We start from the raw sequence: 14324 nt of genomic DNA, 5'->3' as shown, positions 1-14324 counted from the left end.
CGAAATCTCCTCAAATCTTCAAAATAAAAATATGTACTGAATCAGCACATCTACCGCTTCATTAGGGAGCACAATATCGGGCTGGGTGGCTGTACAAATTCTAGGTTGCGGGCAAAATGTAAATCATCTTTGTGGAGCTCCCAGTTAGGCGGCCATCTTCAGTCCCAGGCCAGACACGCCCCCCAGTCACGTCATTTCTTGCGTCTTTGTTGACGCAAATTTTCATTGTGTTAGCTTTGGCGCCAAAAGTTTTTTTCTCTGCATTTGCGTGATCTTTGTTTGCGTCATTTTTGGTGCCTAAATTTGTTATATTAAGCCTCTCCCTCTTTGGCTCGATGCTTTCATTTTATTATAGAGAGCCATGATGCTTGTTTTTGATCTTATTTTTTTTCTATAAAAATTCTATAATGAATTTTTCCTATTTTCTGAAACTCTCACATTATGGAAATTGAAAATTTTGTCTAAATGTTATTTTTCTTTTTTGTTACATTTTGCGAGATGTCTCAAACTGATCCTGCCTCTGATGTTACTGTAGAAAACAAGATGTCTGAACACAATTCTACCAAAAGCTAAGTGTGTTATTGTCAAGCTGATTTTATTCCCTCAGCTTAATTATGGGCACTTATTTTATATTATTGTATGCTGATAATGTTTCTATATGTACAATTACATTAACTGTTTTTACTTTCTTAGTTTAATGTACCTAATAGTTATGCTGATATAAAAATGTTACTGCTGCAGCCATAAGAAACCTATGACTGCTATTGCGCCTTCAAACAAACGTAAATGTCTTTCCAAACTTGTTATAGATTTAATCAATTTTGTACTGACCAACAGCATACGTAAGTATCTTCTGCTGATGAGGGTTCCTTTCTCTTAGAGGAACCTGCATCAGAGATAGTAATTGACTAATTTTCTTCTTTTTTCAAATTGAACATTATTGTTAACCTTACGTATTGAGGAGTCTAGTTCTCCTAATATCTAATTTGATAATCCATTTAAATTCTGTGTTTAAAGATTTCTAAGGTTGCTCCTAAGGTTTTTTTCCTATTCTAGATGCTATCTGTAATATATTTGCTAAAGAATGGTCTAAACCTGGTTCCTTTTTGGGAATGTACTGCTATTCCTATGGAAGATAGTACTTATATTTTCAGGATCCTTTAAGGAAGCTTGAATCTTACCTTAGAAGAGCATATTTACATACTGTTTATATTCTTAGGATGATGTTGCTGCGGCTTCAACTTTCAGGTTGGACAGTCAGCGTAGCAGTTATCAGATTCTGAAGTGTATAACATTGTTTTTTGCTTCAGTATGTGAATCATTTTATTTATGATACTGTATTTGATGTCATTTAGGATTAATGTCAAATCTTTGTTTTTAGCTATTCTATGTAGAAGAGCTTTATGGTTTGAATCTTGAAATTCTGCCATGGTGCCTAAAATATAAATTATTATCTCTATCTTTTCAGGGTAATAATTTATTTGGTTCTCAATTGGATTGTATTATCTCCATTATATCTGGCGATAAGGGAGTTTTGTTCTGCCCTTATATAAGTAATTTAAGGGTAAATTTGGAGCTCTCATTTGTTTTCGTTCCTTTCGTCAGAATGGAGAACAGAAAACCTAATTTCCCTAAGGCTTCTGGCTCTAATTAGAGACTATCTCCGAATTGGAATAATTCCAAGCTTTATAAGAAACCAAATTTAGCCTTTAAGTCTGCATGTAGGTGCGGCCCTCAAACCAGTTCTTCTGGTGTGGACGGGGGCAGATTAAGTTATTTCAAGACATTTGGACAGGTTCAGTCCAAAATCAATAGAATATTGTTTCTCAAGGGTTTCAAATAGATTTTAGAATGAGACCTTCCTTGGGAAGATTCTTTCTTACTCATGGTGCAACAAACCCTGTAAAGGCTCAGGCTTTTCTGAAATGTGTTTCAGAACTAGAGTTTTCAGGGGTGATTGTACCAGTTCATCAGCAGGAACAGGGATTGGATTTCTATTTTCAATCTATTCATTGTCCCTAAGAGGGAAGATTTTTTTTCAGATCCATACCTGGATCTGAAAACTATAAATTGTTTTGTAAGAGTCCCAACTTTCAAGATGGTGACTATAAGGACTATTCTACCTTTTGTTTAGCAAGGTTATTTCATGTCCACTATAGACTTTACAGGTCACTTATTTTCCATTTTTCGATTCATCCAGACCACTATTATTTTCTGAGATTCTTTTTTCTAGACAACCATTACCAATTTGTTGCTTTTCCATTTGGACTAGCAGCAGCACCAAGATTTTTTTCGAAGGTTCTTGGTGTTCTTTCTGTAATCAGAGGCTAAGTTATTGCAGTGTTTTTGGACGGTCTTGGTACTAGTTCAGTTTTTTTCTTTTAGCTGAATCTCACACGAAACAACTAATGTTGTTTCGTCAAGTATATGGTTGGAGGATCGATTTACCTAAGAGTTTCTTGATTCTTCAGACAAGGTCACCTTCTTAGGTTTCCAAGATAGATTCAGTGTGTCTGACTCTTTCTCTAACAAGAGACAAATGAAATTGGTCTTAGTTTGTCTAAACCTTCAGTGATTATGTGTATAAAAGTTTAAGGTCTTATGATTGCTGCGTCGGACGCAATCTCCTTTGCTTATTTTCATATGAAACCTCTACAGCTTTTGCATGTTGCACCAGTGGTGCAGGGATTATACTCAGTTATCACAGTTGATATACTTTAATCCCAACACTCAGCTTTCTCTGACTTGGTGGTTTAACCATCACCTTATTGTTTAAAGGGGCCTCCTTTGTTCATCCTTCCTAGATTGTGATCACAACAGATGCAAGTCTTTCAGGTTGGGGAGCACAAGGGGTTTGGAATCCTCAAGAGGCGAGATTTCCAATCAATATTTAGAACTCTGTGCTATTTTTAGAGCTTTTCAGGCTTGGCCTCTATTTGAAGAGATAACTTTACTTTTGTTTTCAATCAGACAATGTCACAGACAGTGGCATATGTCAATCATCAAGGGGGACTTTCAGTCCTTTAGCGATGAAAGAAGTATCTTTGATATTTTCTTGGGCATAATCCAACTCTTGTCAAGACTCTGCGATTCATATCTCAGATCTAGACAATTGGGAAGTATATTATTTCAGCCGTCATTTTATTCATCCGGGGGAGTGGTTTCTCCATCCAGATGTGTTTTTTTCAACTTGTACAGATGTGGGGTCTTCTAGAATTAGATCTGTTGGCCTCTCGCCTGAACAGGAATCTTCAGATACCTTTCCAGGATTGGTGATTTGCGGGCGGAAATGATGAATACTTTAGCAGTTCTGTTTTCTCAACCTGCTTTCTTTTTTCTGTCTCTGGTTCTTCTTCCAAAGGGTGATCTCCAAGATCATAATGGAACAATCTTATGTGTTTCTGATAGCACCAGCATGGCCTTTCAGGTTTTGGTATGCAGACTTTGTCCAAATGTCCAGTTGTCAGCTTTGGTGAGACCTCTTTTGTCTCAAGGCCCAGTTCTTTATAGGATCTCAAATTTCTAAATTTTGAAGGCATGGAATTTGAACACTTAGTTTTTGTTCATAGAAGTTTTTTATGACTCTGTTATTTTTTCTCTATGATACAGGTTTAGAAATCTGTTTCAAGGAAATTTTAATTTAGGGTTTGGAAATCCTATATTTTAGGGTGTTCCACTCATGATTATTCTTGGCATTCTTTTGAATTCCTAGGATTTTACAGTTTCTTCAGGGTGATCTGAATTCAGGTTTTTGTATGTAAATCCTTTGAAAGGACAAAATCTCTGCTTTTTTCGTCTTTCATAAACAGATTGTTCAGCTTCCTGATTTTCACTCTTTGTTTCAGGTTTTGTTTCATATCAAGCCTGTTATTAAATCAATTTCTCCTCCTTGGAGTCTCGATTTGGTTTTTAAGTTTTTGCAGGTTTTTCCTTTAAAATCTCTGCATTCTTAAATGAAATTGGTCTTAGTTTGTCTAAACCTTCAGTGATTATGTGTATAAAAGTTTAAGGTCTTATGATTGCTGCGTCGGACGCAATCTCCTTTGCTTATTTTCATATGAAACCTCTACAGCTTTTGCATGTTGCACCAGTGGTGCAGGGATTATACTCAGTTATCACAGTTGATATACTTTAATCCCAACACTCAGCTTTCTCTGACTTGGTGGTTTAACCATCACCTTATTGTTTAAAGGGGCCTCCTTTGTTCATCCTTCCTGGATTGTGATCACAACAGATGCAAGTCTTTCAGGTTGGGGAGCACAAGGGGTTTGGAATCCTCAAGAGGCGAGATTTCCAATCAATATTTAGAACTCTGTGCTATTTTTAGAGCTTTTCAGGCTTGGCCTCTATTTGAAGAGATAACTTTACTTTTGTTTTCAATCAGACAATGTCACAGACAGTGGCATATGTCAATCATCAAGGGGGACTTTCAGTCCTTTAGCGATGAAAGAAGTATCTTTGATATTTTCTTGGGCATAATCCAACTCTTGTCAAGACTCTGCGATTCATATCTCAGATCTAGACAATTGGGAAGTATATTATTTCAGCCGTCATTTTATTCATCCGGGGGAGTGGTTTCTCCATCCAGATGTGTTTTTTTCAACTTGTACAGATGTGGGGTCTTCTAGAATTAGATCTGTTGGCCTCTCGCCTGAACAGGAATCTTCAGATACCTTTCCAGGATTGGTGATTTGCGGGCGGAAATGATGAATACTTTAGCAGTTCTGTTTTCTCAACCTGCTTTCTTTTTTCTGTGTCTGGTTCTTCTTCCAAAGGGTGATCTCCAAGATCATAATGGAACAATCTTATGTGTTTCTGATAGCACCAGCATGGCCTTTCAGGTTTTGGTATGCAGACTTTGTCCAAATGTCCAGTTGTCAGCTTTGGTGAGACCTCTTTTGTCTCAAGGCCCAGTTCTTTATAGGATCTCAAATTTCTACATTTTGAAGGCATGGAATTTGAACACTTAGTTTTTGTTCATAGAAGTTTTTTATGACTCTGTTATTTTTTCTCTATGATACAGGTTTAGAAATCTGTTTCAAGGAAATTTTAATTTAGGGTTTGGAAATCCTATATTTTAGGGTGTTCCACTCATGATTATTCTTGGCATTCTTTTGAATTCCTAGGATTTTACAGTTTCTTCAGGGTGATCTGAATTCAGGTTTTTGTATGTAAATCCTTTGAAAGGACAAAATCTCTGCTTTTTTCGTCTTTCATAAACAGATTGTTCAGCTTCCTGATTTTCACTCTTTGTTTCAGGTTTTGTTTCATATCAAGCCTGTTATTAAATCAATTTCTCCTCCTTGGAGTCTCGATTTGGTTTTTAAGTTTTTGCATGTTTTTCCTTTAAAATCTCTGCATTCTTTGGTTATTTATCTACTTTCTTGGAAAGTGTTATTTCTTTGGTTTTCTCTTCTGCTAGAAAAGTTTCTGAATTGTCTCTTTATCTGATTTCCTTTAAGATAAACTGAACTTTTAACAACATCAATGGAGAGATTATTGTTTCTTCGTTGTGTCCTACCCCTAGGAATACTCCTAAGGGGTCTTTATATTCTTTGAATGTGGTAAGAATTTTGCAATATTATGTTGACACGGCTTAGATTTCAGTAAGACTTCTAGTCTATTTGTTATTTTTTCTGGTTACAGAAAAAGTCTGAAAGCTTCTGCCATTTCCTTGGCATCTTGGTCGGAGCTTTTGATTTTTAAAGCTTATTTGGAGGAGCAGTATTCGCCTCAGCATATTACAGCTCATTCTACTAGATCAGACGCTATGTCTTGGGTTTTCAAGAATGGAGCTTCAGTTGATCAAATTTGCATAGCAGCAGCTTGATCTTCTTTGTATATTTTTATTAAAATGTTACCTTTTTTATGTTTACTTCTTCAGAAGCAGTCTTTGGTAGAAAGGTTCTTCAGGCAGTTGTCTGTTTGATTCTAGTGCCTATGATTTGAGTTCTTTTATAGTTTTTCTGAAAAACTTAATATTTGGATTTAATTTCTCTGTGGAAATAGCTGTTTTTATTTTATCCCTCCCTCTCTAGTGACTCTGTGGACTTCCACATCTTGGGTATTATATCCCATACGTCACTAGCTTATGGACTCTTGCCACTTACATGAAAGAAAACACATAATTTACTTACCTGATAAATTAATTTCTTTCATAGTGGCAAGAGTCCACCCTATTCTTTGGTGGTTATGATTTTTTTGTATAAAAGCACATTATTTTTTCCAGTTACTCATTTTGTATGCTTTTTTACTCCTTTAACGTATAGCCTAGTAGTGAGGTGTAAACTAAGGTATGAGTGTGGTGGGAGGTGTATTTATAGCCATTTTGAGGTTTGGGAAACTTTGCCCCCTCCTGGTAGGAATGTATATCCCATACGTCACTAGCTCATGGACTCTTGCCACTATGAAAGTAATGAATTTAGCAGGTAAGTTCTTACATACATTGTTTTCTGCTTTTTAAATAAAGATACCAAGAGAAGGAAGAGAAATTGATAATAGGAGTAAATTAGAAAGTTGCATAAAATTGCATGCTGTATCTCAATCATGAAAGAAAAAAACATAATTTATGCTTACCTGATAAATTTATTTCTCTTGTAGTGTATCCAGTCCACGGATCATCCATTACTTATGGGATATTCTCCTTCCCAACAGGAAGTTGCAAGAGGATCACCCACAGCAGAGCTGCTATATAGCTCCTCCCCTAACTGTCATATCCAGTCATTCGACCGAAACAAACAGAGAAAGGAGAAACCATAGGGTGCAGTGGTGACTGTAGTTTAATTAAATTTTAGACCTGCCTTAAAATGACAGGGCGGGCCGTGGACTGGATACACTACAAGAGAAATAAATTTATCAGGTAAGCATAAATTATGTTTTCTCTTGTTAAGTGTATCCAGTCCACGGATCATCCATTACTTATGGGATACCAATACCAAAGCTAAAGTACACGGATGATGGGAGGGACAAGGCAGGGATTAAGCGGAAGGAACCACTGCCTGAAGAACCTTTCTCCCAAAAACAGCCTCCGAAGAAGCAAAAGTATCAAATTTGTAAAATTTTGAAAAAGTGTGAAGCGAAGACCAAGTCGCGGCCTTGCAAATCTGTTCAACAGAGGCCTCATTTTTAAAGGCCCAGGTGGAAGCCACAGCTCTAGTAGAATGAGCTGTAATCCTTTCAGGGGGCTGCTGTCCAGCAGTCTCATAGGCTAGGCGTATAATACTCCGAAGCCAAAAGGAAAGAGAGGTTGACTAAGCTTTTTTGACCTCTCCTCTGTCCAGAATAAACGACAAACAGGGAAGATGTTTGACGAAAATCTTTAGTAGCTTGTAAGTAAAACTTCAAGGCACGGACTACGTCCAGATTATGTAAAAGACGTTCCTTCTTTGAAGAAGGATTAGGACACAATGATGGAACAACAATCTCTTGATTGATATTCTTGTTAGAAACCACCTTAGGTAAAAACCCAGGTTTGGTAAGCAGAACTACCTTATCTGCATGAAAAATCAGATAAGGAGAATCACATTGTAAGGCAGATAGTTCAGAGACTCTCCGAGCCGAGGAAATAGCCATCAAAAACAGAACTTTCCAAGATAAAAGCTTAATATCAATGGAATGAAAGGGTTCAAACGGAACTCCTTGAAGAACTTTAAGAACCAAGTGTAAGCTCCATGGGGGAGCAACAGGTTTAAACACAGGCTTAATTCTAACCAAAGCCTGACAAAATGCCTGGACGTCTGGAACTTCTGCCAGACGCTTGTGCAAAAGAATAGACAGAGCAGAAATCTGTCCCTTTAAGGAACTAGCTGATAATCCTTTGTCCAAACCCTCTTGGAGAAAGGACAATATCCTAGGAATCCTAACCTTACTCCATGAGTAATTCTTGGATTCACACCAGTAAAGATATGTACGCCATATCTTGTGATAGATTTTCCTGGTAACAGGCTTTCGTGTCTGTATTAAGGTATCAATGACTGACTCGGAGAAGCCACGCTTTGATAGATTCAAGCGTTCAATCTCCATGCAGTCAGTCTCAGAGAAATTAGATTTGGATGATTGAAAGGACCTTGTATTAGAAGGTCCTGTCTTAGAGGCAGAGTCCATGGTGGAAAGGATGACATGTCCACTAGGTCTGCATACCAGGTCCTGCGTGGCCACGCAGGCGCTATTAGACTCACCGATGCTCTCTCCTGTTTGATTTTGGCAATCAGTCGAGGGAGCAGAGGAAACGGTGGAAACACATAAGCCAGGTTGAAGAACCAAGGCGCTGCTAGAGCATCTATCAGCGTCGCTTCTGGGTCCCTGGACCTGGATCCGCAACAAGGAAGCTTGGCGTTCTGGCGAGACGCCATGAAATCCAACTCTGGTTTGCCCCAACGATGAATCAACTGAGCAAACACCTCCGGATGGAGTTCCCACTCCCCCGGGTGAAAAGTCTGACGACTTAGAAAATCCGCCTCCCAGTTCTCCAGGCCTGGGATATGGATTGCTGACAGGTGGCAAGAGTGAGTCTCTGCCCAGCAAATTATTTTTGAGACTTCTAACATCGCTAGGGAACTCCTGGTTCCCCCTTGATGGTTGATGTAAGCCACAGTCGTGATATTGTCCGACTGAAATCTGATGAACCTCAGTGTTGCTAACTGAGGCCAAGCTATAAGAGCATTGAATATTGCTCTTAACTCCAGAATATTTATCGGAAGGAGTTTCTCCTCCTGAGTCCACGATCCCTGTGCCTTCAGGGAGTTCCAGACTGCACCCCAACCTAGAAGGCTGGCATCTGTTGTTACAATTGTCCAATCTGGCCTGCGAAAGGTCATACCCTCGGACAGGTGGACCCGAGACAACCACCAGAGAAGAGAATCTCTGGTCTCTTGATCCAGATTTAGCAGAGGGGACAAATCTGTGTAATCCCCATTCCACTGACTTAGCATGCATAATTGCAGCGGTCTGAGATGTAAGCGCGCAAATGGCACTATGTCCATTGCCGCTACCATTAAGCCGATCACCTCCATACACTGAGCCACCGAAGGGCGCGGAATGGAATGAAGAATACGGCAAGCATTTAAAAGCTTTGATAACCTGGACTCCGTCAGGTAAATTTTCATCTCTACAGAATCTATAAGAGTCCCTAAGAAGGAGACTCTTGTGAGTGGGGATAGAGAACTCTTTTCCTCGTTCACTTTCCACCCGTGCAATCTCAGAAATGCCAGAACTATCTCTGTATGAGACTTGGCAATTTGAAAGCTTGACGCCTGTATCAGGATGTCGTCTAGATACGGAGCCACCGCTATGCCTCGCGGTCTTAGAACCGCCAGAAGTAAGCCCAGAACCTTCGTAAAGATTCTCGGGGCTGTAGCCAACCCGAAGGGAAGAGCTACAAATTGGTAATGCCTGTCTAGAAAGGCAAACCTTAGGAACCGATGATGATCTTTGTGAATCGGTATGTGAAGGTAGGCATCCTTTAAGTCCACTGTGGTCATGTACTGACCCTCTTGGATCATGGGTAGGATGGTCCGAATAGTTTCCATTTTGAAGATGGAACTCTGAGGAATTTGTTTAAGATCTTTAGATCCAAAATTGGTCTGAAGGTTCCCTCTTTTTTGGGAACCACAAACAGATTTGAATAAAGACCCTGTCCTTGTTCCGTCCGCGGAACTGGATGGATCACTCCCATTTCTAGGAGGTCTTGCACACAGCGTAGGAATGCCTCTTTCTTTATCTGATTTGCAGATAACCTTGAAAGATGAAATCTCCCTTGTGGAGGGGAAGCTTTGAAGTCCAGAAGATATCCCTGAGATATGATCTCCAACGCCCAGGGATCCTGAACATCTCTTGCCCATGCCTGGGCGAAGAGAAAAAGTCTGCCCCCTACTAGATCCGTCGCCGGATAGGGGGCCGTTCCATGCTGTCTTAGAGGCAGCAGCAGGCTTTCTGGCCTGCTTGCCTTTGTTCCAGGACTGGTGAGGTTTCCAGGCCTGCTTAGATTGAGCAAAAGTTCCCTCTTGTCTTGAAGCGGAGGAAGTTGATGCTGCACCTGCCTTGGAATTTCGAAAGGCACGAAAATTAGACTGTTTGGCCTTTGATTTGGCCCTGTCCTGAGGAAGGGTATGACCCTTACCTCCAGTAATGTCAGCAATAATTTCTTTCAAACCAGGCCCGAATAAGGTCTGCCCCTTGAAAGGAATGTTGAGTAATTTAGACTTTGAAGTCACATCAGCTGACCAGGATTTGAGCCATAGCGCCCTACGCGCCTGGATGGCGAATCCGGAATTCTTAGCCGTTGGTTTAGTCAAATGAACAATGGCATCAGAAACAAATGAGTTAGCTAGCTTAAGAGTTCTAAGCTTGTCAACAATTTCAGTCAATGGAGCTGTATGGATGGCCTCTTCCAGGGCCTCAAACCAGAATGCCGCCGCAGCAGTGACAGGCGCAATGCATGCATGGGGCTGTAAAATAAAACCTTGTTGTATAAACATTTTCTTAAGGTAACCGTCTAATTTTTTTATCCATTGGATCTGAAAAAGCACAACTGTCCTCAACCGGGATAGTGGTACGCTTTGCTAAAGTAGAAACTGCTCCCTCCACCTTAGGGACAGTCTGCCATAAGTCCCGTGTAGTGGCATCTATTGGAAACATTTTTCTAAATATAGGAGGTGGGGAAAAGGGCACACACCGGGCCTATCCCACTCCTTACTAATAATTTCTGTAAGCCTTTTAGGTATTGGAAAAACATCAGTAATCACCGGCACTGCATAGTATTTATCCAGCCTACACAATTTCTCTGGCACTGCAATTGTGTCACAGTCATTCAGAGCAGCTAATACCTCCCCAAGCAATACACGGAGGTTCTCAAGCTTAAATTTAAAATTAGAAATCTCTGAATCAGGTCTCCCCAAATCAGAGACGTCACCCACAGACTGAAGCTCTCCGTCCTCAGGTTCTGCATATTGTGACGCAGTATCAGACATGGCTCTTACAGCATCTACGCGCTCTGTATCTCGTCTAACCCCAGAGCTATCGCGCTTGCCTCTCAATTCAGGCAATCTGGATAATACCTCTGACAGGGTATTATTCATGATTGCAGCCATGTCCTGCAAAGTAATCGCTATGGGCGTCCCTGATGTACTTGGCGCCATATTAGCGTGCGTCCCTTGAGCGGGAGGCGAAGGGTCCGACACGTGGGGAGAGTTAGTCGGCATAACTTCCCCCTCGACAGACCCCTCTGGTGACAATTCTTTTATAGATAAAGACTGATCTTTACTGTTTAAGGTGAAATCAATACATTTAGTACACATTCTCCTATGGGGCTCCACCATGGCTTTTAAACATAATGAACAAGTATCCTCTGTTTCAGACATGTTTGTACAGACTAGCAATGAGACTAGCAAGCTTGGAAAACACTTTAAAGCAAGTTAACAAGCAATATAAAAAACGTTACTGTGCCTTTAAGAGAAACAAATTTTGACAAAATTTGAAATAACAGTGAAAAAAGGCAGTTACACTAACAAAATGTTTACAGTGTATGCAACAAGTCAGCAGAGCATTGCACCCACTTGCAAATGGATGATTAACCCCTTAATAACAAAAACAGAATAATAAATGACAAAAACGTTTTTTAAACACAGTCACAACAACTGCCACAGTCTACTGTGATTGTTACCCTCCTCAAACACGACTTTGAAGCCTTTTGAGCCCTTCAGAGATGTCCTGTATCATGCAGAGGGAAGCTGAATGTCTCTGTCAGTATTTTTAGCTGCACTAAAATAGGCCCTTCCCACTCATATTGCAACAGTGGAAAGCTTCAGGAAACTGTCTCTAGGCAGAAATCAAACCAGCCATGTGGAAAAAAACTAGGCCCCAATAAGTTTTGTCACCAAACATATATAAAAACGATTAACATGCCAGCAAACATTTTATATTACATTTTTATAAGAGTATGCCTCTCTATTAATAAGCCTGATACCTGTAGCTATCACTGCATTTAAGGCTTTACTTACATTAATCCGGTATAAGAAGCATTTTCTAGCAAATTCCATCCCTAGAAAAATATTAACTGCACATACCATATTGCAGAAAAACCTGCACGCCATTCCCTCTCTGAAGTTACCTCACTCCTCAGAATATGTGAGAACAGCCATGGATCTTAGTTACTTCTGCTAAGATCATAGAAAATGCAGGCAGATTCTTCTTCTAAATACTGCCTGAGATAAACAGCACACTCCGGTACCATTTAAAAATAACAAACTTTTGATTGAAGAAATAAACTAAGTATAAAACACCACTCTCCTCTTACGACCTCCATCTTTGTTGAGGGTTGCAAGAGAATGACTGGATATGACAGTTAGGGGAGGAGCTATATAGCAGCTCTGCTGTGAGTGATCCTCTTGCAACTTCCTGTTGGGAAGGAGAATATCCCATAAGTAATGGATGATCCGTGGACTGGATACACTTAACAAGAGAAATGTGGGTTTACTATCCCTTTAACTCCCACACAGGGTGCATGGACAGCCATTGTGGCAAAAACTTGCATCTCTGAGATTACTTCTTTGATGATGTTTTTTTTAGGGGGAGGTTGTTTGTTTACTTTTCTCTATTAATTTAGAGCTTACTTAAAGGGACATGAAACCCACATTTTTCTTTCATGATTCAGATAGAACACAAATTATAAACAAATTAATTTGCTTCATTCTTTTGGCATCCTTTGTTGAAAAGCAACGGAGCTGGAAGCTAGCTGCTGATTGGAGGCTAAACTTCTATGCCCATTTTCATTGCCTTAGAAATGTGTTCAGCTAGATCCCAGGAGTGCATTGCCGCTTCTTCAATAAAAGCTATCTAGAGAATGAAGCAAAATTAATAACAGAAGTAAATTGGAAAGTTGTTTAAAAATGTATAATCTATCTGAATCATGAAAGAAAAAATTTGGGTTTCATGTCCTTTTAAATCCGTGACATTTAGGAATAACACCTGCAAACTAATACTGTACTTCAGTCCCACCACAGATGTTTGCATACTGTGAATTGCATTAGCAGACTAACGGTTATTTATTCTGTTACCTCCAAATATTCAACGCTATATCATTTAACATTAGGTTTATATTTCTACTTAAGTTTAAATCTTTTTGTATAATAATAATAACAAATGGTCTAAATTTACAACAAAAATGATTTTATTATTGTGTATGTACTAGCTGACTTTTTAAATAATATATTTCTTTCAGGCTTTGAAGAAGATGGTAGAACGTATCCGCAAATTCCAGATCCTGAATGACGAGATATTTATTGTCTTAGATAAATACATAAAAGCAGGAGATGGAGAAAATACACCTGTAGAACATGTCCGCTGCTTCCAGCCTCCCATTCACCAATCACTGGCCAGCAACTGACACTGCTTTGTGCTGCTCTTGTGTGCGGACTGCAGATATTTTGTACATGTCATTAGATGATGAAATGCAGCCTTCTTTTACTAGTGTAGCTTTTTAAAAGAAAACCAGCCCATGCACTGTATCTGATGGACCTATTTTTTTTTTATTTTTTTGTACATGGTCTTCCTATTTTTCTAATCTTATATATCTATTACAATTATGGTTCTAAGGGACAGTTAACACACAATATTTAGCAGACAGAAGAATGTTGTTGTTTTTTTTAAAAGCCTGTATTCCATATTTGGCATACTTCTGTATTAAAGGAAATAATTTAAATTGTGTAACACCACTAGTTACATACAGAAATCACATTCATTGTGTTTGCCTAAATCTTTCTCACTTTGGAATAAATTTAATGCCAGTCACATTAAAATAAATTTAAAAAAAAATGCTAAAAACATTCCTTATAAAAGTGATGTCCTACTGCTTTGTGAGATACCATTTAATCTGTAATTCCTTATTTTCTGTAATGCAATAAATGTTTCTTATAATATCTGGTTATTAAATTGCCTTTCTCTATGATTTCATTATAATGATTACAAAAGCTGTTGGTATTTAATGCCAGACTAAAGAACATTGGCTCAGTCCCCTTGTGTCTGCTGTAAGGGCTTGGAAATAAACAATAACAATCCATCCTAATGTGTTTTTTTCCCATATAATCAAAACATTGTTCTTAGCTTTGCCAGGCTCAGCAATGTAGGCACTTTTTTTTCTTCTTATATTTGATTATGTAAAATATCTTATTTTCTACTTTGTATTTGGGACACTTAGAATAAATGCACATGTAATAAAAAACATTAACAAAAACGGTAGATCTAGCTAAATGTATTTTACACACACATGCTGATTACTCATACACTTCTAAATCAAAATCATCATAATGTAGAGACACTTTTATTGTCAG

At 38.9% G+C, this 14324-nt stretch overlaps 1 protein-coding gene across 2 annotated transcripts in view; it reads left to right on the top strand.

Annotated features, from left to right (window-relative positions):
- Positions 1-14053, top strand: part of CYFIP1 (cytoplasmic FMR1 interacting protein 1) — a 543505-nt gene extending 529452 nt beyond the window's left edge. For both annotated transcript variants that reach the window (XM_053707734.1, XM_053707733.1), the window contains exon 31: positions 13217-14053. In XM_053707734.1, coding sequence (XP_053563709.1) covers positions 13217-13381 — 165 coding nt within the window. In that variant the 3' untranslated portion in view covers positions 13382-14053. The remainder of the gene's footprint in view (positions 1-13216) is intronic.
- Positions 14054-14324: the final 271 nt, after the last annotated feature.

The sequence above is a fragment of the Bombina bombina genome, chromosome 3 (genome assembly GCF_027579735.1).
Source record: "Bombina bombina isolate aBomBom1 chromosome 3, aBomBom1.pri, whole genome shotgun sequence".
Taxonomy (NCBI): domain Eukaryota; kingdom Metazoa; phylum Chordata; class Amphibia; order Anura; family Bombinatoridae; genus Bombina; species Bombina bombina.
This window is presented reverse-complemented; position numbering and strand designations above follow the sequence as displayed.